This window comes from Oculina patagonica, chromosome 1 (assembly GCF_052425735.1).
Source record: "Oculina patagonica isolate OP01 chromosome 1, crgOcupat, whole genome shotgun sequence".
In the NCBI taxonomy this organism is placed as follows: domain Eukaryota; kingdom Metazoa; phylum Cnidaria; class Anthozoa; order Scleractinia; family Oculinidae; genus Oculina; species Oculina patagonica.
This window is the reverse complement of record NC_135758.1, coordinates 42,978,669-43,004,221: the sequence shown is the minus strand read 5'-3', so window position 1 is coordinate 43,004,221 and position 25,553 is coordinate 42,978,669. Positions and strand designations below refer to the sequence as shown.

The 25,553-nt window shown below is 38.8% G+C and overlaps 2 protein-coding genes and 1 pseudogene across 2 annotated transcripts; 1 reads left to right on the top strand and 2 right to left on the bottom strand.

The window, feature by feature from the left end:
- Nucleotides 1–3,102: 3,102 nt before the first annotated feature.
- LOC144631773 (uncharacterized) lies at nt 3,103–9,509 on the bottom strand. The gene is made up of 8 exons (XM_078490332.1): nt 7,962–9,509; nt 7,415–7,462; nt 6,776–7,017; nt 5,914–6,387; nt 5,220–5,444; nt 4,602–4,818; nt 4,254–4,306; nt 3,103–4,056 (listed from the first exon to the last, which is right to left on the bottom strand). The coding sequence occupies exons 1-8, from the start codon at nt 9,067–9,069 to the stop codon at nt 3,103–3,105; spliced, it is 3,321 nt and encodes a 1,106-aa protein (XP_078346458.1). The 5' UTR covers nt 9,070–9,509.
- A 2,124-nt stretch (nt 9,510–11,633) lies between these two features.
- LOC144632003 (uncharacterized) lies at nt 11,634–15,035 on the bottom strand. Its single transcript, XM_078490590.1, has one exon. The coding sequence runs from the start codon at nt 14,950–14,952 to the stop codon at nt 12,640–12,642; it is 2,313 nt and encodes a 770-aa protein (XP_078346716.1). The 5' UTR covers nt 14,953–15,035; the 3' UTR covers nt 11,634–12,639.
- Nucleotides 15,036–20,666: 5,631 nt separating this feature from the next.
- On the top strand, nt 20,667–23,135 carry LOC144650743 (uncharacterized; annotated as a pseudogene).
- Nucleotides 23,136–25,553: the final 2,418 nt, after the last annotated feature.

Below are 25,553 nucleotides of genomic sequence, written 5' to 3'. Positions count from 1 at the left end.
GCCCATTCGTTTTCTATCCAACATTCAGTACAATACGTAGATCTGTAAATGTTGTGAAGGCCGCGAACTTTGCCAGGATAGCTAGCGCCACTTTTTTTCAGCAAGAGATCGAACGAATATTGACAATCAAAAGACGCTATTTTCAATTACTGCCGAAGAATGCAAAACAAATAACTGAGGAAGAGAGAATTAAAGTGACATTACTGCAAGCCAGGAATTGCGCGGTTGTGTTAACCATAAAATTAAACTTCCCGGAAATAGCAGCTCCCCGAAAGTTGAGGGTTAGTAGGCTTTTATTCCGAAAGTAACGGTGACTGCTACTTTCGAAACTCAACGGTAATGTTGCGGTTTTTTGAAAGCCAGTATCTCCTTTAATATTACTTGTATCTGAGAAAATAATAAGTGAGACATGTTATTCGATTTAAACTTTCGGAATAGTTTTTTTTTTACTACATCGTAGTATTTACATTTTTTTCATTTATACATTCAGCACCTACGCTGCGCAGGGTTTCAAATTTTTAGCTCTCCATACGATGTCTTCGCGAAGAAATAACGATGGCAGGAGCCCATTACTAGGAGCGTGCAACTGACCTATATTCCTGTCACGGCGTTTTCACAGACGAAATTATTTTTAGATTTGAATTTACCGCGAATTCCAGACTCCCACTGACTCGTTAAGCTCCGACGACCAATCACAGGTAACATATTTAATATTCAACTTCACGTGTTCGGGTCACCGGAAGTCGCAAAAAGAAATCAAAATGGCGGAGAGTAGCGAGGAATCTTCTGATGGTTTAAATGTAGAGTCAAGCGAAGACTTTGATAGTCCTTCTCAAAGCAGCAGTTCAGAAGATGACTCGACCGAAGATGAACCTGAAACAAGGACGATTTCACGTCCATCCGGTTCTAAAAGAAAGAAAAACAACCAGCGCCGATCGTCAGTGAAAGCGGCCACGAAGAAGAAGCGAGCGACGCGAACCAAACCTGACACGAGTTTAAAGAACGACGAATTGGAGGAACTTACCTCTTGGATATTTTCGACTGAGCAGGCAGCTCAAGTAGAAGCTGAAATTCGTCTACAACTCATGAGTTGCCCGCGCGTGAAAGCATTTCCAGAGAGGGAACGCTTCGCAAAGCATGTACTTTGCGAAGCTCAAAAGCCAAATTTTCAGCTACTGGTAGCTGGATTCTGTCGGAAATTTTCGACCCTAGCCAGTCAATGTGCCAGCTTGCCCGATAATAAAAATAGGAAGGCCGCATTTTCAGTGGCATGGATGAAATTGCTGGCCAATTTTCGTCCCGGGAAGTCATCGCAAGAGCGGTCAATCGTGGAAAGATTTCTCGTGGGACAACAGTTTGACAACGAAGTGATACACGCTGTTCTTAGCCTTGTCCACGAAATGGTTTATTCCTGTGTTCACGGACATGTTCAAGAAAGAAAGATGGCTAACACCACTTCGGATACGAGGGCTTCTAAGTTGTGCCCGGAATCAGAAGACACTCTGTACAGATATTGTGGAGCGGCACTACACCGTATGATTAAGCTTCGCAGAGAAACTTTACAACAAAAGAAAGGCCGCGGAAAGGTTTCTAGCGAGAGAAGGGGAACAATGCAGCTCGAGCTTGACGTGCTAAATGAGCTAACAATGAAAGACAAATCATCTCTTTCACCGAGTCTTCGAAATTTAGACGAAGGAAATCTTGTCTTTCCAAGGACGGAACTTATTCCTTTTCTAAGGCTTGTAGATGACAATGTACGCGAGTTTACTTGCGACGCAAATCTGAAAAGATTTCCCACAAAATTTATTGAAATGTGTCAGAGTTCTGTGTCAAATAACGAGGAACTGGAAGTGGATTTTAGATTACTTGTGGCATCTCTTGCCTCGGCAGAGGGTGCCTCAAATGTCGAAGTTGTGAATGGACTTTTTAAAGCCTTGGTTTCAAAGTTGGCCAACACGCGCATCAATGAATTCATGAATGCGAAGGTTGAAAGAGACCTCAGAAAGGATGGCAAAGTTGTGGACGCAGACGAAATGCTGCGACCAAAACTCAAATCATACACACTAACTGCCAAACGCAAGTAAATTGCTTTTGTAAATGTTTATGATTGACCACATACCATAAAATTCAGCCTATAACCCCCTGCTTTTAAATTCCTGGCTTAAGACCCATCTGCCTATATACAAAAAAACAAGATATGCAATAAGCCTCCCCTCAGCCAATATTGTTCCATGTTTTGTAATGAATTTGATTTGTCAAGAGCTTTTGGAATTTAATTGTTTACTCTTAATTGCTTGTAGGCAGAATGTTATGGTATGGTAATTTCTGTTTCGCCATCTCCCCAAGACTTCTAAGAGGGAACTTTGGTTGTTTTGTTTTGACACCCTTGAAAGGGTGAAAAACATAAAAATTAGGTAGGTTTTTTCACAACCATTTTCATAGTTAAGATTTTTTAAAAGCAAATATAAAACAATAGCAACACTGGCTATAATTTGTTATGGTCTTTCATCTGATTTATTTGCTTAAATTAAACTTGGATCCTAAACTTGCACTCTGCAACAATGTCCTTGAAGCTTACTTGTTTATTGTTCACAAATGTTTACTTGAAACAGGTCATGTGCAAAGACTAAGGACATTAAAATAACAAAGAAAAAACGTGATATTATATATTTTTCAGTATTCTGTATTTCCAGCCAAGTTTGGTTACACTGAAACTACATTATTGACACTAAACAAAGGTGCCAAGATGTACGCCTGGCTAATGTAATCAGTCCCTACAACTGGATAAAGGCTGTAAAAAACCTCTCATATTTACAAACTTGTTCTCAGTCTGGGGAACAGGTGCCAATTGATAGCGACATCACTTTTCCGAGAAGTGACTGAACCTGCGGTTTTCCTCTCAGAAGATGCTATTTGTATATGCGATTGCTTTCAGAATACTCTGAGTGCTCGTGCTAGTTTTTGGTTCAATGAAATAATTCGCATATTCTTCGAGTGCTTAAATGAAGATTTGCCAAAACTGCCACTTATTCCCTTGACTGTTCTATCGATTTTGAAGTACAGCAATATGTGCCCTCTAAAGTTCCATGTAAGTTGGGCTGCTTAAGTATATTTTACCCAGTTTAAAGTTCCCAGGTCCAGAGGAACATTCTTATTTCTCATCACACAATCTGAATACTCAAGAATAGCTTTCTTAGGATTATTGGCCATGATGATCATGGCACCTCCATTGCTGTCAACATGCAAATGGCTATCAATGATAGCACAAATACCATTGCTCTTGATGAAAAATCCCACTGTCAAATTACATGCAATGATTACACCATAGTGATCAGAGGTTGTTGACTGAATGACTCCATTGATGTGGTCAATCAAATCCTGAAATTCATTAGCATTTGTGAACCCAAATAACTGATCAGCTGAATCAATGCTAAATAGATCTCCTACAGCATTGACAACATCTTCAACATCTAAATACACAGCGGTATCACTGTACAGCTCATCATAAACCTCATTGCCATCACAAATGGCATTTACAAATGAATTTACCCACACATCAGGTAGTTGATTCCAAAGTAATGAAATATCTAACTTATTGTGGAAGCAATAAGCCCCAAATTTTACGGCAATAAGGGTGCATGCATTACTTCCCAACCTATCCCCCACAGTGGACTGAGATATGTTGGTTGGGAAGGTAAACACACAGTGACAATTGGACAATCTCTGGCAGGGGATAACTAGGTTGCTTGTGCAGCCTTCAACATTAGCAGCAGCACTGCCACCAATATTTAAAACTACATCCCTGTAACCCTTTTCAGAATTTTTATTCTGTTGCATTCCCTTTCTGTTGATTAGTTTTCCAAGGGAAGGGCCATAGGACAGGGCAGATAAGTTCCCTCCACTAGCAAACTTGAGTATACTATAAATCGATTCAATCGCACTTCCATTAATGCGGAGAGGACTGATAAAATATTTCCCATTAGGAGAAACATTGTCAAAAAACCAGTCACAAAACATCAGAAAGCCATTCACCACAAGGCGAAGAAGATCCCACGTCTGAAATCAAGAAAAGTATTTATTACTGCTAGGTTAACATGCAAACACTATTCAAAATTATTAGCCTGTAATAAATAGTTAGTTGCAAATCAAATAAATTTCTTTGTTTATTTTAGTATTTTTCCTTTCCTTTCCTTTTTTTGTGGGGAGGGGTGTTGATCAACTGAGGTATCCTAAGTTGTAAAAATGAAACATACCTGCCATGCTAAAAACTTCTTCTGTCTGGCTTTCTTGGAATTGTCTGCGTATACTGTAATCATTTAAAATACAAAACTATGTTAAGATGAACCACTACAAAAAATGCATTTTTGCATATATACCGTATATGTTCATCATTGTCTGAAGCTTTTCTCAGAACATACACAGCTTCTCTTGTTAGGAATATAATGTAAAAATAATTCCTAGTTCATAAGGTTGCAAAGGTTTTTAACTGTACTATACTAAGAATAGTGCAGGGGCAGACAAAAGGCACAAAATATGGGCTCAACTATATTAATATTTAAAACAATTACTAACAGTATTTTACTTTGGACTCCTGTAACTACCTGTGTCTTCATGACTAGCACACCATTCTTCAAAGAAAGACATCCCCTTCCTAATATTGGCCAGAACTGGACTTTCTTTATTATTTATCCGCCGTCGGCTTAGAAGACCTTGTTCAAAGAGCAAGTTGCAAGCATCTAGGTAGGCTGCTGTTTTCCCACTTGAATCTGAGTTTGCCTCCCTGGCAAGATCTTGCACTGTTGCAATCATAAACCTTTGCTGCAAAAAAGGGAAATTTATTTCATTAAAAAATAGAAGGAGTATTAATTTCAATTTGTTATTAGGCAATCAGTGTTTGTCAAGATAAAAAAGGGCTTTTTTAGCTGATCTTAAAACAAAAACGGTTGAAATGATGTTCAAAAGATACAAAAACTGAATTTTCAACAACTCTCTATTGCCTTTGTCAGAGTTAAATTGTTTCACTTCATGAATATTTAGCTTTTCTAGTTTTAGACAATTTTAACATCTTTAAAACCGTTTTTAAGATCAGATACTATCCCCTTTGTTATCATGAATTCAATTTCATCGCAAAGAAGGTAGTCCAATTGTAACACTAACTTGTGATGTTACCATGCACATTCATAAAATGGATTCATGTTTATTATAGAAAAGCAATGTACCTGCATTATTTTGGCTGGCCGTACGTTCAAGCGGGTCCAGTTATCCCGGTATACAAAGGCATACTTTAGTCCTGGTACCTTTCTACTTAAACCATTTTCGGCCCGCTCCAGTTCTTGGGCAAAAACCGTCTCCACTGCCTTCCATCCAAACTGGATGTCGTCTTTTGTAAACTCCTTCGTACCCTGTTGTCTTGAACTATACAGGGCAGCTATCATGTTCTTAAGCTGTTAAATCAAAATGACAACATAAGTTTTATGTATTGATTTCAATTTAATTTAATTCAACATTTAATTTACATTATCAAATACAAGCTAATTCAAATAAATAGATTGAAAAATTGAAAATTGACAGTAAAAACATGTACTGTGTGGTTCCAAAAAATTTCCATACTCTGCCCACAGAAGGCTGTTGAAATTCCTAGGGTTGAAGGGGATCTCAAAGGCCAAATTTTGTAAGAAAATATATCAAGTTCCTTTGACATTTCCAAAGTGGCGGGTGTCTTAGGAAAAATCCCTTCCATGGGTGAGGTATGGATAATTTATGGAACTACACATTTAAACCCTGAGTCAGAGCAAGACCAAATTATTTATGATTGCAAATTGAATACCCTGCTTTAAACTTACACTTTCTGCTCTACTCAGAGTAAATGCTGACTAAAAATTAATGCAATGGCACAAATGGAAAAAATATTACCTGGTGACTAGGACATATCATGAGGAAAATCGGGTTGCCAAGTGGGTCTTCTGGATTTGTAAAAGATACATCCACAAAATAGCGTTCCCTTAGAGTTTCTGCATCCATCGAGGTAGAAAACTGTGTTCTTGGGTGCCCAGAGAGAAGCTTCAACACCGTCAGGTTTGATGATGCGCCATCACACAGAAGAATGGAGACCTTGAAGCCATAACTGGTCAATGCTTTCAGAGTAAGCATAAGGAACTCTTGCAGAGCACTGGACTGCATTGTGCCCTCAAGCGGAAAGTATGGACCTACTAAATCGAAGCTGGATGTAAGGTCTCGCCATAAGAACTGCACTATGTACGAGGCTTTCTGTGCACCAGACTGCACTGCTGCGCTAAACACATCATGCAGCACCTTTAGCTCATCCTCAGATGCACTGAAGCCTGTTATGCCAGCTCCTTTTAGGTTCCATGCAACTTTCATCTGAATCTGGATTCATAGAAATTTAATTTTAGTGACAACATTTTTGAAATCATTCAAACGCTACTTTAACTTCCAAAAGTTATAATTCCTTCAAATGTTCTTAAGGGATGCGTTACAAACTCATTTTCCCTGCAAATGTGCTGTTTACTTCAAAAAAGTATTTTAAAATACTGAACAGTGATGTTGCATATATATATCTAACCCAATGACAGTTTGTAAATCCCCGCCAATATAATTGCTACTAAAAGCACCGCCAGTATTTACAATAAAATACCTCCTTTTATATGTATGACTGAATGTAAATAGACTAGCTGGCTTTCCAACAACATTTCTTTTCAAATACTTCACACTATAAGGATTTTTAACAATATAAAATTATGCACATTGTTCTCACCTTGACCTCATCCCACATCATGACTCCAAGTCCTAATGGTCTGGGATGTCCTTCCTCCTCTCTTGTCTTCTGGTAGTTGACATAAATTTGCTGCTGACCAAGAAGGTACTCCTCATCAATACCAGCATTCTCAGAGCCATCTTTGATGATCTGCTTAAGCGTTTTTGAATGTGGCAGCTGCAAAATCTTCAGGCCTCGCAAAGCTTCGTATGCAGATGGACTTCTGTTGTAGACAGCCAGAGCTATACACACAGATAAAACAAAAAATGTATTTAGAACACTAAAAAAGCTTTAAATTATATAAAAAGCACAATGTAATAATTAACTTTGACAGTTTGATTTTTACAGATCCAACATAGTCTACAGATGGTAATCTAACCATCCATCTACTTTCTACATGTTTGTCAATAATGCAACCAATAATAATTATTGGTTGCAACTGGTTATTAGGGTATCTGGCTAGGAAAATTTATTTGGTGAAAACCTTATGCAAAAACAGAGATCAGTGTACTGAAATACAACTCTATAGGACTGGACAGGTTCCTTTTCAATAGAAATTTCTTTGGACATCATATTTCCTCATCACAGCAATTTTGGGAATAAAAAGGCCTTCAAAAAGAAAACACTGCAGTTTCTTACCAACACGAACAGTAACTGAGGACCAGCGATTTCCATTCTTTCCATTCGCTGTAAAAAAGCAAGCACACTGCTATTAAATACTGGTAACTGTTATGTTTAGAATATTAAAAGGGTGAGTTGGCAACAACTGAATATCATGCCACATAGATTTCAGAGATTTTTATTATTTGTCACACTGGTGTCTGCAAACCACACAGGTGAAACCATTGGGCAGTATTGTTATGTGTATTTCCAATAATATTTCATGGCTGTCCAGCAAGTACTACTTGTATAACCCTTTCTGAATAACCATGGGTTATAATATGAATTCCATAGTTTTTAAAATACTTAGCAATAACATGGCAAATTTATTTTTAATTTGACAAACCGGTATACATTAAAATACTCAAGCTAATGGGCTCCTGTCAAGGTGGGGTGTGTGAACGCTGCTTTTAGGTAATAAAAAACATAGGCTTCTGCACTTTTTTCAAAAAATACAAAATAAGGAAGCCAATAAAAAGAATGTAAAAATACTTGATCGCTGTATTGCAAATGGCACTCAACTTACCATTCTTCCTTTGATCTTTGAAGAAACTCTCTCGATCCTTTTCCCAAATATCTTTCACGAAGTTTCCGGCTTTACCACCCTTTCCATCCTTGAACTCGTTGCCTTCCTTGAAGATATTAGACAGTTCTTCTCTGCCTTCATTGGATTTTTCAATGGCCTCTACAAGCTGACATAGTTCTGACGACTGTTCCTGTGGCAATTCCATTCTGGTTTGTTTGTACAACTTTTTAATTTTTTTGGCCATTCGCGATCGAACTTGACGATTGTTGCCGAGCCGAAGGGACTTGCTTTGGGGCGATAAATATTTGATGGGATAGTTACTACTGGGATTTCGCCGCTCCTCCCGTTTAGCGACATCCAAAGACTTTCTATTATCGAGGGCGGATTTCACGTACCGTTCGCAAGCGAGACATTCTCCACACATCTTTTGAACTCGGCCAGAATCTTCTTTGTGATAGTTACCGCCAGGGACATGCCATATTCTGCAGCTTTTGGCATACAGTGATTTGCTGTTTAGCATCCTTACGTTTTTGGGTAAATAGCCCAGTTCTTTTTGCAAATCATGGCCATCAAGACCAACCAAACCCGGGCAAACGACATGCGATTTTGAGAGCCATTTCTGTGCTATGTTCACAAGTTCCGCGGTATCAACCGGGCAGCTCAATTTCCCGTCTGTTACTTTTTGGTGTTCCAGAATTGGGCTGTCAAGCCTCCATTCGCCGTCCGCGTAAATAATCAATCGAGCAGACTGAAATGGGCCAATCTCTGCGGAAAAATGCACGTTGCTTGACTGTTCGACGATCAAGACAAAATTAGGCAGTTTGCCGGATTCCACCGGAAACGGCAGCAAGTCGCTTTGCACAATCGGCCGCACTTCACAGAAATAGCCAGCGCTGGACAGGATTGTAGCCCAATGCTGTAAACAACTATTTTCTTGAGACTTCGAGGTAGAATCTTGATTTTGTTGGGCCTGTTTTTGCTCGATTTTGCGTCTCAAAATGCTCTTTAAAGAAGCCGTTGGCACAGATTCAGAGGACTCGCCAACGTCCAAGCGTGGCTCCTTGTTTGGACGGTCTTGATTATTTTCACTTGAATTGCTCCGCTTCATCACGGCATTTTAAGGACGAATACACAGCAAACTGAATCTTTAAAAGATATCGTTCGAAGAACAAGACGAACAAGACACACGTGAAGTAGCGATCGCAGAAACCAAGAACTTATGGGCTCACGCATCGATATAATTTTTTCCGCAACTCTGCAAGTTGAAAGTGTGAAATATTTGCAGAGGATTGTGGGAAGACATGGCTAGGGAAAACGAGAATAGATGGAGTGGACTACAGACAAAAGAGATGGAATAGACGTGCTTTTATTTTCTCGATATACACACATAAGTCCGCCATTTTTTTTTCTTCGTATTTCACGGATCATATTACTCACGTTGACCGGAACTACGTTTTTCGCGGGGAAAATGCAGTCTAAAAATAAACTGGTCTGTGAAAACGCCGTGACATAGGCTTAGTATGGGAGTTGCACGCTCCTAGTAATGGGCTCCTGCGATGGAAGATGGAACAGCACATGAATGTCAAAGAATGCATAATAAATAAATGGGGAAGAGAAAAATTATTACTAATTATTCATACTATCTTCTAAATGCGTACTTCGCTCCCCAGTGAATTGGACAGACAGTTAGGCAAATCATTTATATAGAGTTAAATGAGAAGAGGACCTAAGATTGTACCTTGAGGAATGCCACAAGGTAAAGGTTGGCTGTACAAGAGAGAAAACCGTTAACAAAGCATTTTTGTGGACGATAATTCAAGTACGATTTAAACCAGTTTAGTACGAGGCATTTCTAACACCATAGGCTTTAAACTTAGATAGCAAGATGGAGTGATCGACAGTGTCAAAAGCCTTCTTTAGATCCCCCCCCCCCCCCAAAAAAAAAAAAATTTGGGCATCTCAGTTTTTTTGGGCAGCAAGAGAAATTTGGGCAAAGCCGGCTTTTAAAGAAGTTTTTATGTTTTTTTTCGAAGAGATAGATTCTATTTTAAACTGAAGTCGGCGAGGTATAGCCAGTTAAATTCAGACGAGACAGTGGTTGCCTAGCGCATAGCACGTGATGATTTTCTGGTTATTAGTTAAGGGGATCATATGTTGATATACATATTTTGAATTTTTTTTATTGTTGGGCACTGTACTGCAAATATCTGTCACAGTTAAACACCTGATAAAGAAAACTTCTCCGCGTTGCTAAATTTTACAAAATCGACGGCGATATTCTGGAAGCCGAGCAGAAAATGTACGCGAATTTTCGTCATGTGCGCGGCTTATGCTGCATGTCTGTTTCAGAAACGCTGGAAACAATGGACGAGAATGATTTATTTGATATGTTCCCAGGGTTTCCTAGTGGTACATATACTTGCAGTGATACCTGCTACATCGTGTTCTGCAGAGCGATCATTCAGTGCGTTGCGCAGATTGAAAACTTTCCTCCGCAGCACCTGATGGGGCAACAACGTGTCAGTAAATTATTACGTGTCATCGCACTTATTAGCATTGAAAGGGCATATTCCACTGAACTCTGTAGTCACCAATTAATTGGCCGCGGCCGCACTTAGCGAGTTAACCGAGTTATTTCCAATTAATCAATTAAAATTAACCGGGTTAAAAAAATGTCTAGTGCGGCCGCGTATTTGGAGAGTTAACCGACTCTTGACCAGGTTAGCGGTTCCCATGGAAATTAATCAAAGAACAATAGATTTTTTAACTGGGTTAGGTTTATTCTAAACTACCTTTCTGGGTCGTTTTAACCAGGTTAGTGGTTTCTTATCAGATTGAACTATTGCTTTATTTGCCAAATGTATCAATCCTCTCCATGTAAGAGAAGATATTCTTTTCCATCACACGCAAACATGGCGTTCGGACACAATTCGTGGCTTAATTCTATAATTTCCCTTGCTATTAGGAAACTCTAGAACCACCAGAGAAATGAGGATTATTTGGCTCAGACAGGGCTCTCATGGTTTCTGACGTCGATCTCTTCCGTCTCTTCGCCGATTCCTTGGAAAAAACGTGCACTTGAAGCAGTCTTTAAGGCGATTGCGATATGGCGATGAGCCTTAGAACGACTGCTGAAGATCAACATATTAGAAACAACTGGGCTTGAAATTTGTGTAGAACGCATTTGGAAGAAATAGAACGGTGTAAGCCGAGAATTAGAGAATGCATTGAAATAAATCTTTTAGCAGGAGAAGAAATGAGAAACTAATAGAATTATCATGAAAGCCGGCCGTAATGCGGCCGCTAAAAATATTTAACCGAGTTAGTAAGGGTAACCATTCTTTAACCGAGTTTTAAAAGTTTGTGGAAATTTTTAACCGGGTTTCTAAAAAATTAACCCAGTCAACTCTCTAAGTGCGGCCGCGGCCAGTATCTTACTGATTTTGACACTGATTTCCGACAGAAACGCGTGAGAATAAACTGCAAATAGATTAATTGAAGTGAAGTAAAGTGAAAGGCTTTATTTAATGAGGGTGACCCGTGACAGTTACTTGAGTTACTGATAAACTTGGGGCCCTCAGCTTAAAATAATTAGAATGCTAAAAATATATTATGTACAATAAAATGCTAAAATACGATATTATTTACAATAAAACACTTAATAAAGGTACTAGTAAAATTGGTTACAAATAATAAAACTGGACTAACAATTACAAACATACTACGAATAATAAGAGTAAATTAAAGAAAAGAAAAAAAAAGTAAAAAAATTCCATTAGTTTTCTGAGAGTTAAAAATAGTATTCCATAATTTAGCCTTAAACGATTTAACGGACTTCTCTGTTTTTAAAGACCGGGGTAAAATTGGTTTGCCAGTTCTCTCACAAATAAAACAGTAAAGCAGCTTTTAGAACTTCTAACGACTAATTAATGTTTTTTTGGTGCTGATGTAAACTAATTCTTTTGCGACATCAACGTTAAAGAGAGGAAAGGCGGTTGGTAGCCTGATATACTTCCACTTTCCTTTTGAAATAAATGCCAGTAATATTTTTACACTGGCATGGCGAGTTAAAGGAGTGTCTATATACAGTTTTCGATTTTATTGTAGACGTATAAAAGAAATACCAAATGTATTGAAGAGAAATATTTTTATTTTGTAATATTTGTTTTTAAAATCTCTTCCATGACTACTACAACGATTATTCACTTTACCTACCTACTTATCAACTACTTTACTCACACACTCACTCGCTCACTCACTCACATAGAATCATAGCTAAATATATCTTTCTCATGTTTCAAAAAAGAAAAGAAATTTTAAATTGAAAGTTATATCAATAAATAGTTGTATAATCAATAGTTCAATTATTATCATAAACGTCTGCATTGTAATTCAAGTGTTTGTTATTAAGTAATTTGTTAGCATAGTTGTTATAACACCTTTATTGTAACTAGACCAATACCTCCCTTTGGAGTGTAAGGCACAATAAAGATTTACTGTTTACTGTTTACTGTTTACTCACTCACTCACTCACTCACTCACTCACTCACTCACTCACTCACTCACTCACTCACTCACTCACTCACTCACTCACTTACTTACTTACTTACTTACTTACTTACTTACTTACTTACACTTACTCACTTTTTCCTTCTTACTTATATTGTGTTTCTTAAATCTAGTATGATTTGATTTTAAACATTTTATGAGGCTCATCAGTTATGTACTTCTCTACAACATTAGTGACAACTTCTTCTAAAACTACATCTTCAATCTTTTTCTTGCTCCAGATATTGGCAATAATCCAAGGATGAGCCCAGCTAATAACGCTACATAAAGCCGACAGAACATAGTTAGTGAGACCGACTGTAGCCATTTGTATTTCGTTGAAAATGGCAAAGAAAATTATCCAGAATATTGATAAAAGTATTATCTTATATGTAATTTCTATAACCTTGAAAGGCCTATATTCTTCACATGCTTTGTCAAAGAGTTCCTTGGGGATTGTAAATTTGTCTCCCTGTTGGTAATTAACAAGTTTGTCATTTTCCTTATGCTTTTTGTATGACTCTTTGTAAGACTTAAATAATTCCGAGGTAAGATCTTCATACTTGCTAATAGAATATTTATAACAGCTCCAAAAACAATGCAAGAAAGCTATAACAATTATCAGATACTTCACAGTTTCAACAGAATTAGAAACGAAAGATTTTCGAAAACCTCCGATAACGATTCCCATCACTAAAGAGGTACAACATGATAAATATGTCACCCAAGCAACAGAACAACAAATGAGCAAAAACTCGAAGAAATGGGATACAAATCGAATAATTCTAAAATGGCATTGGTGCTTATGTTCAAGCCATTCACCCGTTACCCACATTCTTCCATAACACAAAGAAACAATGGGAGATGAAAACACGAAATCTATAAAAACTAAGAACAAAAACACCCCCACAACAATAATCAAAATCGGAATAAAAAAGATGCCTTTAACGACTCGCAATAACACTTTTTTCTCCACCTTTAGCTGCATCCGGTATTTCAATAACAATTGCTCATAAACATAGTTCCAGTGCTTCGCAACAATTTGTGTTTGAACTTGCAGATTGTGTTTTATGTTTTCTGGGACTTCACAACGTTTAGGACAATCTGCAGGTGCTTTACATTCATCACAGGCTGGAAACGTACTTCCCGGACTGAACCACATAAAGACATTTTTAACGCAATAATTGTTGTAAATTGCACATTTCAGATGCTTTCTACATACAAAACTAGGCGCCCAAATTGATGTAGCTGGAGTGAAGCATAAACCCAAACACCGAATGAAATAAAAAGAGAGAAGCATCGCGAACATGTATGGGCTATTATCATAACCAAAGTAAAGCACAGACAAAGTCAAGAAACGTGATGGAAGGTGAGGAGCAATCTTCGAAAATACTCTAGGCATTGTCAGGAAAAATAAGTCAGCTAAAAAAGGTAAAGATAATGGAAAGAATACTAAAATAACAAGTTTTACCGTATTACGGAGTTCACTGCGATTACCAGTATTGGGAAAGACATTATCAGCAATTAAACTTCGAAATCCCTTTGGTTTGAGTCCTCTCACATTAATAAGGCGAACGGTGATCCTGTCTTCCTCTCGATTCGTACCAATAAGTTGCTTGTCTTTCTCATCGTCTATGTTCTCGTTGTCGTCTTTCGTCGTTTCGTCGCCCTCAAATAATGGGACCTCGATTTGAGATGATTTTGTTTTCGGCTGACATCTATCCTTCTCTGTTAATCCCTTATGAGCCTGAACTGTGATGTCAGTTGTGCAAAACAGCGCCAACATGGCTGGATTAAAGTAGATAAAAACTATGCAAACTAGATAGAACGCAAAGTCATAAGAATCGTTTTCATTCCTTGGCTTGATGACAAAACCAACGAAAAACCGCGAAGTTTTATCCGTCCAGATGTAGCCAAAGAAAGAAATCAGGTTCCTGTAGTTCGAGGAGTCTCTTGCATGTAAAGAGAGTATCGGGCGCTGATGCCCTGCGCAGGCTGATTCGTCCAGTCCCCTGGAGTAGTTCTGAAGCAAGTTGGTTGAAGGTTTAATACAAAAAATTGTCAATTTTCTGTATCTCCAAGATATAAACTGGCCAGACAATGATATTTGCATCAAGGTTTTGTTGACGAGCTGCACGGAGCCATGTGACTGTAAACCAGGCTTAGCGTCGTCAGTCCAAAGTGTCATCCAAACTTCAGTAAATATATCAGTTGAGTTGTTGACTTTTGGCTTTGTGACTCGGTGTCGGCGGTACTGGACTTCGGCTTTAACTATTGTTCCTTGTCCTTTCAAGTTCTTCAGTTCTTCGCCAAAATTCAAGTCGGCAATCTCGCAAACCCAGTCGCATCTACCCTCATGGCGTTCATACACATCTTCAACGCTCGTCAGGTTTACCGCAGTTAATATTAGAAAGAGAACGGACAGCGTTGCTCTTCGACCCATAGAAGCTCACAGGAAGAGAAGATCAATTCTATAGTGGTTAAAAGAGCTTCTGCTGTAAACTTTTCGAGCAGCGAAACTACCGGAACGTGTCAGAATAGATTGTCCCGCCGAATAATTAAAAAGTGTAACACACTCGATTAACCACGTGGAAAGATCACGAGTATTTAATCAACAATTGTATTATAGGAGAATCTGAAGCCATACAAGAAATTGCTGCTTTTACAAGCCTGAATAGTCAGTTTAAATTGCTAAAATGACAGATCAAATCATATCTTCTCGCAACCAGAGTGTTATTGAGAAAAGGACATTCCACCAATAGGAGGGTTGTTCCGTCTGACGTTTTCACTGTTGGTTACAAAGTGTGGTGAATTCAGACAATAGCTTTTTGTTGTCACAAACCTTTTCCTCCTTTTCCACGAAAAAGAGCATCGGTTCTTTTGTTATTATATGTCTTATATGACGCGGGAGAACGTCAATTTCGACAACTCAGCCAAGCATATAATCGCTATCGATAACAAAGGTATGAGATATTATAAAGAACTAAACGTTATCGGTGGAGTGAATACAAATTCTGGCGAAAATCAGCCAAAGTAAAATAAAATTATCATAATTTAAAATTATAAATCATGTCAGTGCAAGAATAAAAAGTAAATATGAATCGAAATACAGCATATACAAATAAAAATAAATAGATTGACCGTGATACATTACATTAGCAGGTAAAAATCAACGATAAAATCTAACGACGTTTCCCAGTCGTCATGACACCATATTCTAGTACGAAATGAGTAGAATCAGAAATAGTTCGCTAAAGATTAACATAATAAATATATTTAATTATGCAATGTCACACAAATAGTTTGCCTCGAATTGAGTCCGACTGGATATTAAGGGCCTGGCTAAACTAGGATAATTGTTGCAGAAACATTGTTCCTTAATCCTTATCATGTTTTGTCGGTGGCTAAATTAGCGGGAATGTTCAGGGAACAAAGTGTCACGCATGAACATAAACTGGTCAACATTTAAACATTGCTTCCATGGTGGCTTAACTGCGCAACATATGTTTCGGAAGCAAAGATTGTGTCCGGAAGCAAAAGTGTCTTTGATCTGAGGCAAAAACACTTTCTTGTTCCGAGAAGCAAAATTTGTTTCCGTAACAAATGCTTCCCGCGCGGCTAAACTGTGAAATATTTGCCTCCGCAACAATGGATGTTTCTATAACAATGTCTCTTAGTTTAGCCTGGCCTTAATTAGCAACATTCCATGCACTAAAAAGTCAAGATTGTCTAAAAGGCGTCGTGCGTCGTGCGTCATGCGTCGTGCGTCGTGCAGCATTTTAGAGCGTTTTGAAGTTGTTCTATTGTATTTCATTTCAACCTATACCAAAATGTTCCTTTAATATCCTTAATATAGACAGAATGACGAGAGGAATTAGTTCGCTGGCGTAAATATGTTTTTGGCATGACTCAGGCGGATTTTAGCGAGGGCTAAAACGTGGACTGCGTCAGTTCTGCATTTTTACAAGTCAATTCCATTTAAGTATGGTTCCAAAGTCTACGCCTTTTAAAACTCATAATCCGTGAATCTTTAATCCATAATTCTAATCCAGAATGGGCTTTTGACCGCTTGATTAATTTCAATAACTTGAAGAGGGTCTCAATGGGGTGGTGGCTTTAACAGTTAACGGTTAAAATTTTGGCTTTTTTACGGCTAACGGTTAATTTATTTCCATTACGGTTAACAGAAGTTAAAAATTAGTTTCCATTGTTTTTAGAAAATAAAAATTAATTTTTATTATTGAAAAACATACTTTAGTCTGTTTTGAAATAATGAATATATGAAATCATATATTTGAACTGCGGATGAAGAATAAATGAAGAGAAGATCCTGTAAAATGGACTTTTCTCACTTTTTTAATGCACAAAAGTCTTATCGAAATTTTTCTGATTGAACAAACCACATGTAATGTATAGAGCTGCAATGACTTTAAATCGCGTATATAAAGAAGTCTCAAAGGACACGCCGATCATTTTGGTGTTTTTCACCGCTGTGAACAACACCAGGGCCGTTACCAGACCTTTTCCATAGACGAGGCAAGATCTTGCAAGTGGGTTCTGGCGGCATATGCCTTCCCGGCAAAACAATTTTGAAATCTAGAAGCTATGAATCTCTTTCAGAGACATCTTTCATGAGGTATTTCTTGAGAAAAATCAATCTTGTTCACGGGAAAATAATTTTCCCAAAAAACATATTTTGTTTTTAATTTGGGTAAAAATTTAGACGAGGCAAGTGTTAAAATGTGCTATCAAGAGAGTAATTGAGGCTAAAGCACTTCCAAGATGAAACATAAAGCAATATGCATTATAAATATCGCAACTACCCTTTTTCGATTGATCAAGTCTTTAGCAAGTAGAAACTCAGGACACTTCTTAAGTGGCCAAATGATAGGTGAAATCCTTTACTGTTTGACACTTGTACTTTAAAGCATAAAAGGTAAAATAAAGATCTCGTGTTCGAGTATAAAGTGCCAATTTAACAATTTATCGTTACAGACATTTCGGGTTTTTGTGATAGCGAGAGGTCTTTGTTTACACCACCGACAGTGGCCAGTCTGGTCTTCACGTGGGAACTTTTCCACGCACTCATGCTCGCTGTCGCACCTGTGATCACATTCTCTTAACCCCTCCCTGCAGGATCCCAAATGATTTCTCGTTGTCAAGGTTGCTTTTACCTGCAAAACAGCCGGCATAGTGTATGGCATCTCTTGCCGCCGTTGTTCTGCGACCTACAACGCCGAAAAGTGGCCACACACTACTGCAGCGCTTCGTTGATTACCTCGACAGCATCGCGAACCTGCCAGGGTTTTCTGGCGCAGAGCATTTCAATTCAAATGGCCCCACTTTTCAAGATGCCCAAGTACGTGGCATCATGTTCTGCGATGGGAACAAACAACGAAAACGTCAGGAAATGCGACTCTTCTACAAACTGGTAACAAGTCATCCGCGAATGTAAGTCGTCGCGCGCTCATCGCACGCGCGGCTTGCATTGGAACTTTAAATCTTTAATCTAGCAAGTTTTTCAACTAAACAGCACCCTGACTTCCACTGATGAAGGGGAAAGCTGAAACGTCGGGAATGATATATTGTAAAATTGACACTTTATACTCGAACACGAGAACTGTATAGTGATAGTGATGTTTTGTTTAAGACAAGTGTGAAAATTGCCGGCCCATTCTCGGCGATGAAATGCCAAAAATTTAGATGCTGCCGAATTGCACTTTTAAGGCCTTTATCTGGAGCATAACTCCGAACCCTCCCTCTCCCTCTCTCTAGAAGCGGCCAGGCCAACAACCCTTCAGAAAGCTGGCTACGCCCCTCGTAGCCGTTCGTTTTGTTCAGCTTTCGTTTCAATTTTGGTTCCGCTATAACGGTTAAACTGGTAACTATTCTGCTGTGAAAGTTTCGGCGTGCTTATCCGTGACGCCATAAAGAAATTGTTGCTCATTCAGCTAGTTTAGTTGTTGAAATACTTATTGAATCAGACATTTTTTTTTCGTGAGTTATCCATTGGTTAGAGTGTTTCTTACGAATGGCTGTTGGTTAGAATGTTTACACCGCTACTCAAATACAGTAAAAATAGCTCTTGTGTGACGCAGGCTAAAAAAACTCAAAATTTTACAAAGAATGTATGAACTTATAAGCACATTTGCTACTAGTACCGCAGAGTTCCGAAAACCGAAAATAACGGCTACCCGGAAGTAACATCAATTTTGGATCTATGTACGAGGTCTTTGCGAAAAAAGAACGAAGAGAATAGAAACTGTGTTCTCTCAAGCGCAATGCAGATGGAACAGCTTAGTGTTGAACTGCACATGGATGTCGAAGAATGCAGAACAAATAATGGGGAAGAGAGTGACATTATTGACATCATTGCGCGCCAGGGATTGTGCGGTTGTGTTAACAGTAAAATGTTCTTCAATGACTCACTCCCGGAAATGGCGATAGCCGAATTAAGCATCACGTTATACGACAAACGGTAAACGCGAGCTTGAATATCACTTTGTTACCTTTTTATTAAATTCTAAAAGTATTCCCTCATAAAAATAGGGAAGAAATCTCACAAACACGACAAACGCCGCAAAACTTCTCATTTCCGCGCACAAACGCTTAACGCCAGAAGGTTTTTACCGTTTGCGGGAAAAATAAACGTCATGCTTCCTTTGATATTACTTGTATCTGAGAAAATAATAAGTGAGACATGTTATTCGATTTATTCAACAAAAATAAGGCACTATTCTAACGAAATTGAGATGTACCGCTTCAAGACTATTCTTACTATCACAACACATTACCTTACCGAGATTGTAGACACTAATAATAAATAATGAATAATAAGGGCCTCTTTACGGGCCTCTTCATATGATCCCGGTTGACCGGGCTGGCCCAGTTACCGAGATCTCGGCTCACTCCTATTTTCTTGTAAAATTTTTGATGTGTTCATATGAGAAGGTGGGCCAGCCCGTTTACCGATATCTCGGTTTCTGCAACCGAGATCTCGACAACCGGGAAGAATATTTTCCCATATGAACGCTCCAGCCCGGTCGCCGCGACGCAACTTTTTTTGAGAAAATAGCTTCCCTTTCGTAATTGGGCGGTCCAAATGGTTTAATTTTGCCTTGTATCTATTTCCACTTCAGAAATATGCGAATTAGCTGTATTAAGAAAGTTACATGGGTCGATAAAGCTACGATAGTCGCGAAAGATGCAACTTTATGTGTCGCCATTTTGCCTTCGTTTCTTGAATTTTATCCCCGTCAACCGGGCTAAAATTTTCCATATGAACAGAGGTCAAAATCCGTCCTGGTAACTGAGACAGCTCGTAAACCGGGCTCATGTGAAGAGGCCCTACATGAGAGTTTTCGTCCCGGGATGAATTCATCTCGGTTTCTGGACATTTTCTTGTCGCTGTCTACATGATTTCGTCCCGGGATGAGTTATTTCGTCCTGGATGAACTCATCCCGGGACGATTTCATCCCTGTCCTAAGCACCGGGATGAAACATGACGGAAAACGCCATGTATTGTAAACAGTCTTTCCGGGATTAAATGAAATGCAATGTAAGCACGGGCGAGATGAATTCAACTCGGGCAAGACGACTTACGTCCCAGCATCCTGGAATGAACACGCTCATGTAAATGAAAATTTTTTCATCCCGGGACGAAACTCATCTTAGCTGTCATGTAAAGAAGCCCTAAGTTAGTACTCGATAACCATTTACACATACTGGCATTTGCAGAATTTTTACCCTTTTTATTTAGCTTACTTTCGAAAGTAAGCTAAACTAGGCTCAGCGTGAACCTTCCGGTAATTACGTACTATCCAGAATATTTTCCGTTGACAATTTTTCGATTTCAAAGAATTTCAAAGGGCTATTCCTTGTATGAAAGTTTTCATTCCCGGAAGCATATGCAAATCTCGACAGTAATTAAACACGAACACGGCGGAAAGAATACAGTCAAGTACCTCAACCAATCAATTTGCAGAATTGCCAGTAGCTAATTAATGCTGAAACATACCCAAGACTCTTTCACTTTCGTTCTGTTATCTTTTCTAGCGTCGTCACTGCCAATTTAAACCATTTTCGTCTGTAAAATCTGGCGAAACGACTTCGAGAGCTTATTTACTGATTCTCTGGACGAATCAGAAAAGAAAGCGATGCGAAAGAACCAGCACCTGGCCACCGCAGTTATCTGTGCTGTTGCCTTCTCGCTCCTAAGGGTGTTTTTCACCGTTGTATTTTTCATTACCAGTGTTATCTGCATTGTGAATGCCGAGAGCCGTGTGGAAAGATGCGACGGCCACATAACACTCTCCCAGAAAGCAGTTGACGGTCTAAACACTACCAGCACTTTCGTAGAGACTGTTGTTTCGTCATTTCTGATCTTTCTCATCTATCGATGGAAACAGTTCAACTTCCAGAATTTCCTCAAAGCTCTTCCAAGGCAGGGGGATTTTTGGATGTGGACAACGCTGTGGATTGCGCGCATTTTCACGAACATTCTCATCGACATAATTCCGGGTATCAACCAGAACTACCCTGTTCTTATTGTCCTGGGTGTTTCGTTGAGCTTTGAGTTCGCTTCGACAACAATTCTGGCCTGCGCGCTTACCTATGTCCAGTTTCACAACGTAAAAGCATGGTTCGCTCACCATTTTCCCAGCGAACGCGCCGACAAGTTGGTTTATCTGTACCGAGCGATTTTATTCACATATGGCCTTCGAATGCTCGCTTTATTCTTATACGACTCCTTTTTGGTTGCACGACATATTACTCGCTAAAGTGAGTACCGGGAACTCGACAGCGTTCTCTTAGCTCTGGATGTTGGCTACAGGGGAAGTCTGTCCATTTTCTTCTTCCGTAAGTTTTTCGACTTTGCTTTGCCCGAAGTTTTTGAAGAAACCAAGGTGGATTTGAATTCTAAGCTGAGATATCGATGTGAAGGGAAGGAGGAAGAGGAAAAGCAGATCGCAATATGCGACGAGATTGTTCTTTCGAATTCTGAGGCACGCGAAAATCCGATGGGAGTGAAGGACAGAGAACTAAGAAGTGTCTTCAGCAATAATGAATCGACTGAAGGGGTTGAATATTCGGCAAAAAAAGAGAATGCTGTACTAACTTAAGATGCATAAACCTTTCAGGCCGGAAGTGTTAAGTTAATTAATTCGGCAGCAATAGTTTGAAGAGTTTGACAAGACCTGGCGGACGTGATTGTTGCTATGGAGACCTCACCGACAGCAGGTTTCAATGTCTTTGAGGAGCTCGATACAGTGTTCGCGGGGTTCGCGCACTAACAAATCTCTACTCAGAGATTTTTGAGTTTTATTGTATATTAACTTTATTGTAGTTCTTCTGAAAAGGTTTAATGTATTATATAAAGATATAAGTAAACGTTCGTGAATGTGATCGGTAAGCAAGTCAAGCTTGCCTCTCTTGAGCTCATGTGAAACAGAACAGTGTTTGTCGAATTTATTTACATTCGCTGCTTTCAGATCGATATGCCAGCTGATCGACTAACCGAGATAAAAATAATGTAAGGACGCCATGCATGCGTCGAGTTAATTACTAATATATTATTGTATAGAGCGATTTTTCTGGTCAATCAAGAAAGACACAGACAAGCCATTGAACGAATCAAAATTCCGGCACGAAGCGCGGAAAAACGTTCGTGAGTGAGTCACGATTGGTTTTGGTTTTACTTTTGATTGGATAAAAAAAGGGGCACGATTTTTTTAAACCAATCACTAAGCGTAGTAATACAAAGCAAACGCGAATTACTTTTGATACTTAAGTGAAAACCGCTCTATGACTCGTAGAAGCTAGGTTTTCCGAATTTCGGTTGAACTTCTTTGCTATCAAAGACTAACTTCTTCTCCCTTTTTGTTTGGGAAGGGAACAGTATTAACCTGACTTGAAGATCTTCTTAATGTTTGTAATATTCAATGTGACTTCGTACAGAAGTAAATTGCATGCTGTAATTAAAAACTAGCAATGGTATATTGCAATTCCTGAGTTTTGATTGGTTGACAGACAATGGTAAATGAGCTCATATACCACTGACTATACAGAAGTGGTAGCCGATACGCGTCAACGAAAACATCTGGGGAGCCCAAATATTGCAATTCTTACGGCGTCTTTAATAAAACAATTATTCCACTCGCGTTTGTTGGATATTAGATCGTTATAGCCAACGAGGCGCGTAGCGCCGAGTTGGTTATCTACCATCTCATATCCAACGCGCGCTTGTGGAATAATTGTTAAGTATAACGAAGTGGCAAATTGAAGTTCTCATCAACTACAAGAGTTCTCAATAATTAAACTAGATTTTCAGAGCTACAATCATTGACAAAAGTCGTTGGCCAACCCACCCCCAGCCCCCCGTTTCAATGTTGGATAGTACAATATGCCTAAACGCCCCGTGCAGTGTGTTTCAGTTTGTAAGCAAAAGTAACCAGCAATTGAAAGCATTATTTTTTTGCATGCTACGCAACATTGTAAAGGGGGAGAGGGGAAATTACTTAACTTTTTCATGTTCCAAGTTAGCCAAAACAGCAACTGCGCCAAGGTTTTGTCAATGATTGTGGATTGTTTGATCTGTTTATTGCTACTCAGACTTTCATGCTTCAGTATTCACGCTGTTAAATAGTTATTTCAAGATATCCAAGTAAAAAGGGAGTCACGGTGGCATAGTGGTTAGCGTGTTGCATTGAACTCTGGATTGAGCAGTCCGGGTTAAAGCCCTGACAGGGATCATTGTGTTATGTTGTTGACCACTTGCCTCTCTCCACACGGGAGTAAAAATGGGCACCGAATTGTTGGGGCTAATGCTTGTGAGTTACTTGGGAGGGACAAGAATTCCACCTGGGAAGAGTTGCAATACTCCTGGCAACTTCTACAACAGAATCCCCGAACTATGAGCCACTAGGGGTTAAAAAAAGCTCACCGAGGATATTGTAATCTCCCCAAACTATCTTGTTTAGCCAAAGAAAATATATATATATTTCTCGTCCCCGCCCGCTTCATTGTTTTGGGGCCGCTTCTCTTTTTTTAGTATTTGTTATTAAGAAAGTTGGAACGAAAAAACCAAAAGGCGTTACTCCTCAATTAAGTACAAATTTGTTTTTGTTAGACATGGCTTTTGTCTGCGTTTAAATACGAAATCAGGCCAAACTTTTAAAGCCTCGGCACGCTAGCTAGGTCCGTACTGGAGAGATCAGGATTTATTTTGCAACTGAAGTTCGCTTCTGGAGAATTTGACAATGGAGGAAATAACCCGCTCTCTTTTTTATAGAAATCGGGACGAGAAACATTTTTTTCTTTTACTTGGCCTTACAAAGTTTGTTTATTCTGGAAAAACAAAATCGTTTGCTTACGTCACGTGAGGACAACATACGGAGAACGAGCGTGTTCGTTTGTCTTACGCTCTTAGTTTATGCCCAGTGAAAAGTGCATAAAAGTGCATAAAAGTGATTTTATTAACCCTTTAATTCCTGACCTCTTGTTTGTATATATTGACAGTCTATCAATTCATTTGTATATATTTTGCATATACACCTAATTGCAATAACGTTGTCATAGAAAAAAAGAAAAAGGAAAAAGGCAAATAGGAATTAAATAACGTAGTTTCATAACTGGTAGCACTTACAGAAAACTCACGAGTTTTTATCCGCACACTTTGAGTCCGCCTTTTTATGCTGTAACAAGATAAATTGATTTATTCGTATTTTGAGGCCATTTGTACAAATAAATTTCATGCATGCGCTTAAGTAATTCCTATTTGACTTTTTCCTTTTTCAATTTATCTTCTCAGGTTTAAAACCGATATTAGGTTCAAAGCCGATATCTCACTGCATGAAAATAGCGATTTGAACACTCGAAGATAAATTTCACATCTCCGCGCAACCATGTATTATCGTCTATTTATCCTCTATCCTTGGTTTTCACGTGACGTCATCAAAATTCAAAAACCCAAAATCGCAAGACCCCTGAGTTTTTATCCTTCACTGACTAATAGACGTCCTTAATATATATCTTGTTGAGGGATTTTAGCTCGATAGCATTCGCCATCTTTAAGAAAGAGCATTTTGAATTTCGGAGTTTCACGCCACACGAGATCAAAGATGGCCGCCAGAAGGCTGTCACGTTTTGCTAAAAAAATGCCTTATGCTGCAATTTGTAACAATCTGAACAGTTGAGGTTTAGCAAGAAGTGTTTATGTGAATGTTTACTTGTTCATGAGGGTGATCCGACCGCTTTTTGTAGCAGTATTTAATGCCAGATGTTTTCATTGATTTCCGGCCGCCATGTTGGAGCCCAACTGCTTGGGCTCCAACATGGCGGTTCCATACTGTGCTCTCTAAATTTGCGAGAAACAATTTGACGAATAACTCGAGTACGGAATAACGAACAGACCTGAAACTTGGACAAGTAGTTTATATAATAGTTTTCTACAACTTGTATTATTCTTGATTTTTTTGACTCAATAGTTTTGGATTTATTTTTTCTCGGCGTGACAGTGAAAACCACCTATTTATCTGCTTGCGTGATGACGACTCGTGTTTCCTTGGATGACGTCTGCACGTCTGTTTTTTACTTAAGAAGAAATTATGTAAAAAGTTTGCCAACGACATTTTTAATAATTGCACTAAGGAGAATTGAAGACTTTTTCTCTGGTCATTTACATGACTTGCCTCCTTGAAAAGTCCTTGCTTATGAAAGTTGTTGGGATATTTCAGTAAAGGTACCGTTAAATGTACGGATCTGTAGATGGGAGGAGAATCCTGGCTATTGTAAAGAGTTAAGTTGCCCGGGGGGTACTCCCTATAATGGCCTATACGGGGAGGCTCCGCCCGAAAGGGGTACCTTTTTCAGACTTCAGGTATATAAAAGGGTAGGGGTTTCACAAGTTCAGGTATACGAAAGGGTATGAAAATCTGTCATTTAGATTTTTAAAAGGGCTTTTAATTAAACTACTCGAACAGATGAAATTTATGGCTGTATTATTTATATGTATTTAGTATCGCTACATGAAAATGACAAGAAAA

Excerpts from the sequence above, each read along its gene's own strand:
- LOC144632003 (XM_078490590.1), bottom strand. The coding sequence starts at position 14,952 with ATGGGTCGAAGAGCAACGCTGTCCGTTCTCTTTCTAATATTAACTGCG.
- LOC144631773 (XM_078490332.1), bottom strand. The coding sequence starts at position 9,069 with ATGAAGCGGAGCAATTCAAGTGAAAATAATCAAGACCGTCCAAACAAG. Across the intron at positions 6,388-6,775 it reads TGATGTGGGATGAGGTCAAG|ATTCAGATGAAAGTTGCATG; the intron begins GTGAGAACAATG and ends CTATGAATCCAG. Across the intron at positions 4,819-5,219 it reads GGCCAGCCAAAATAATGCAG|CAAAGGTTTATGATTGCAAC; the intron begins GTACATTGCTTT and ends CCTTTTTTGCAG.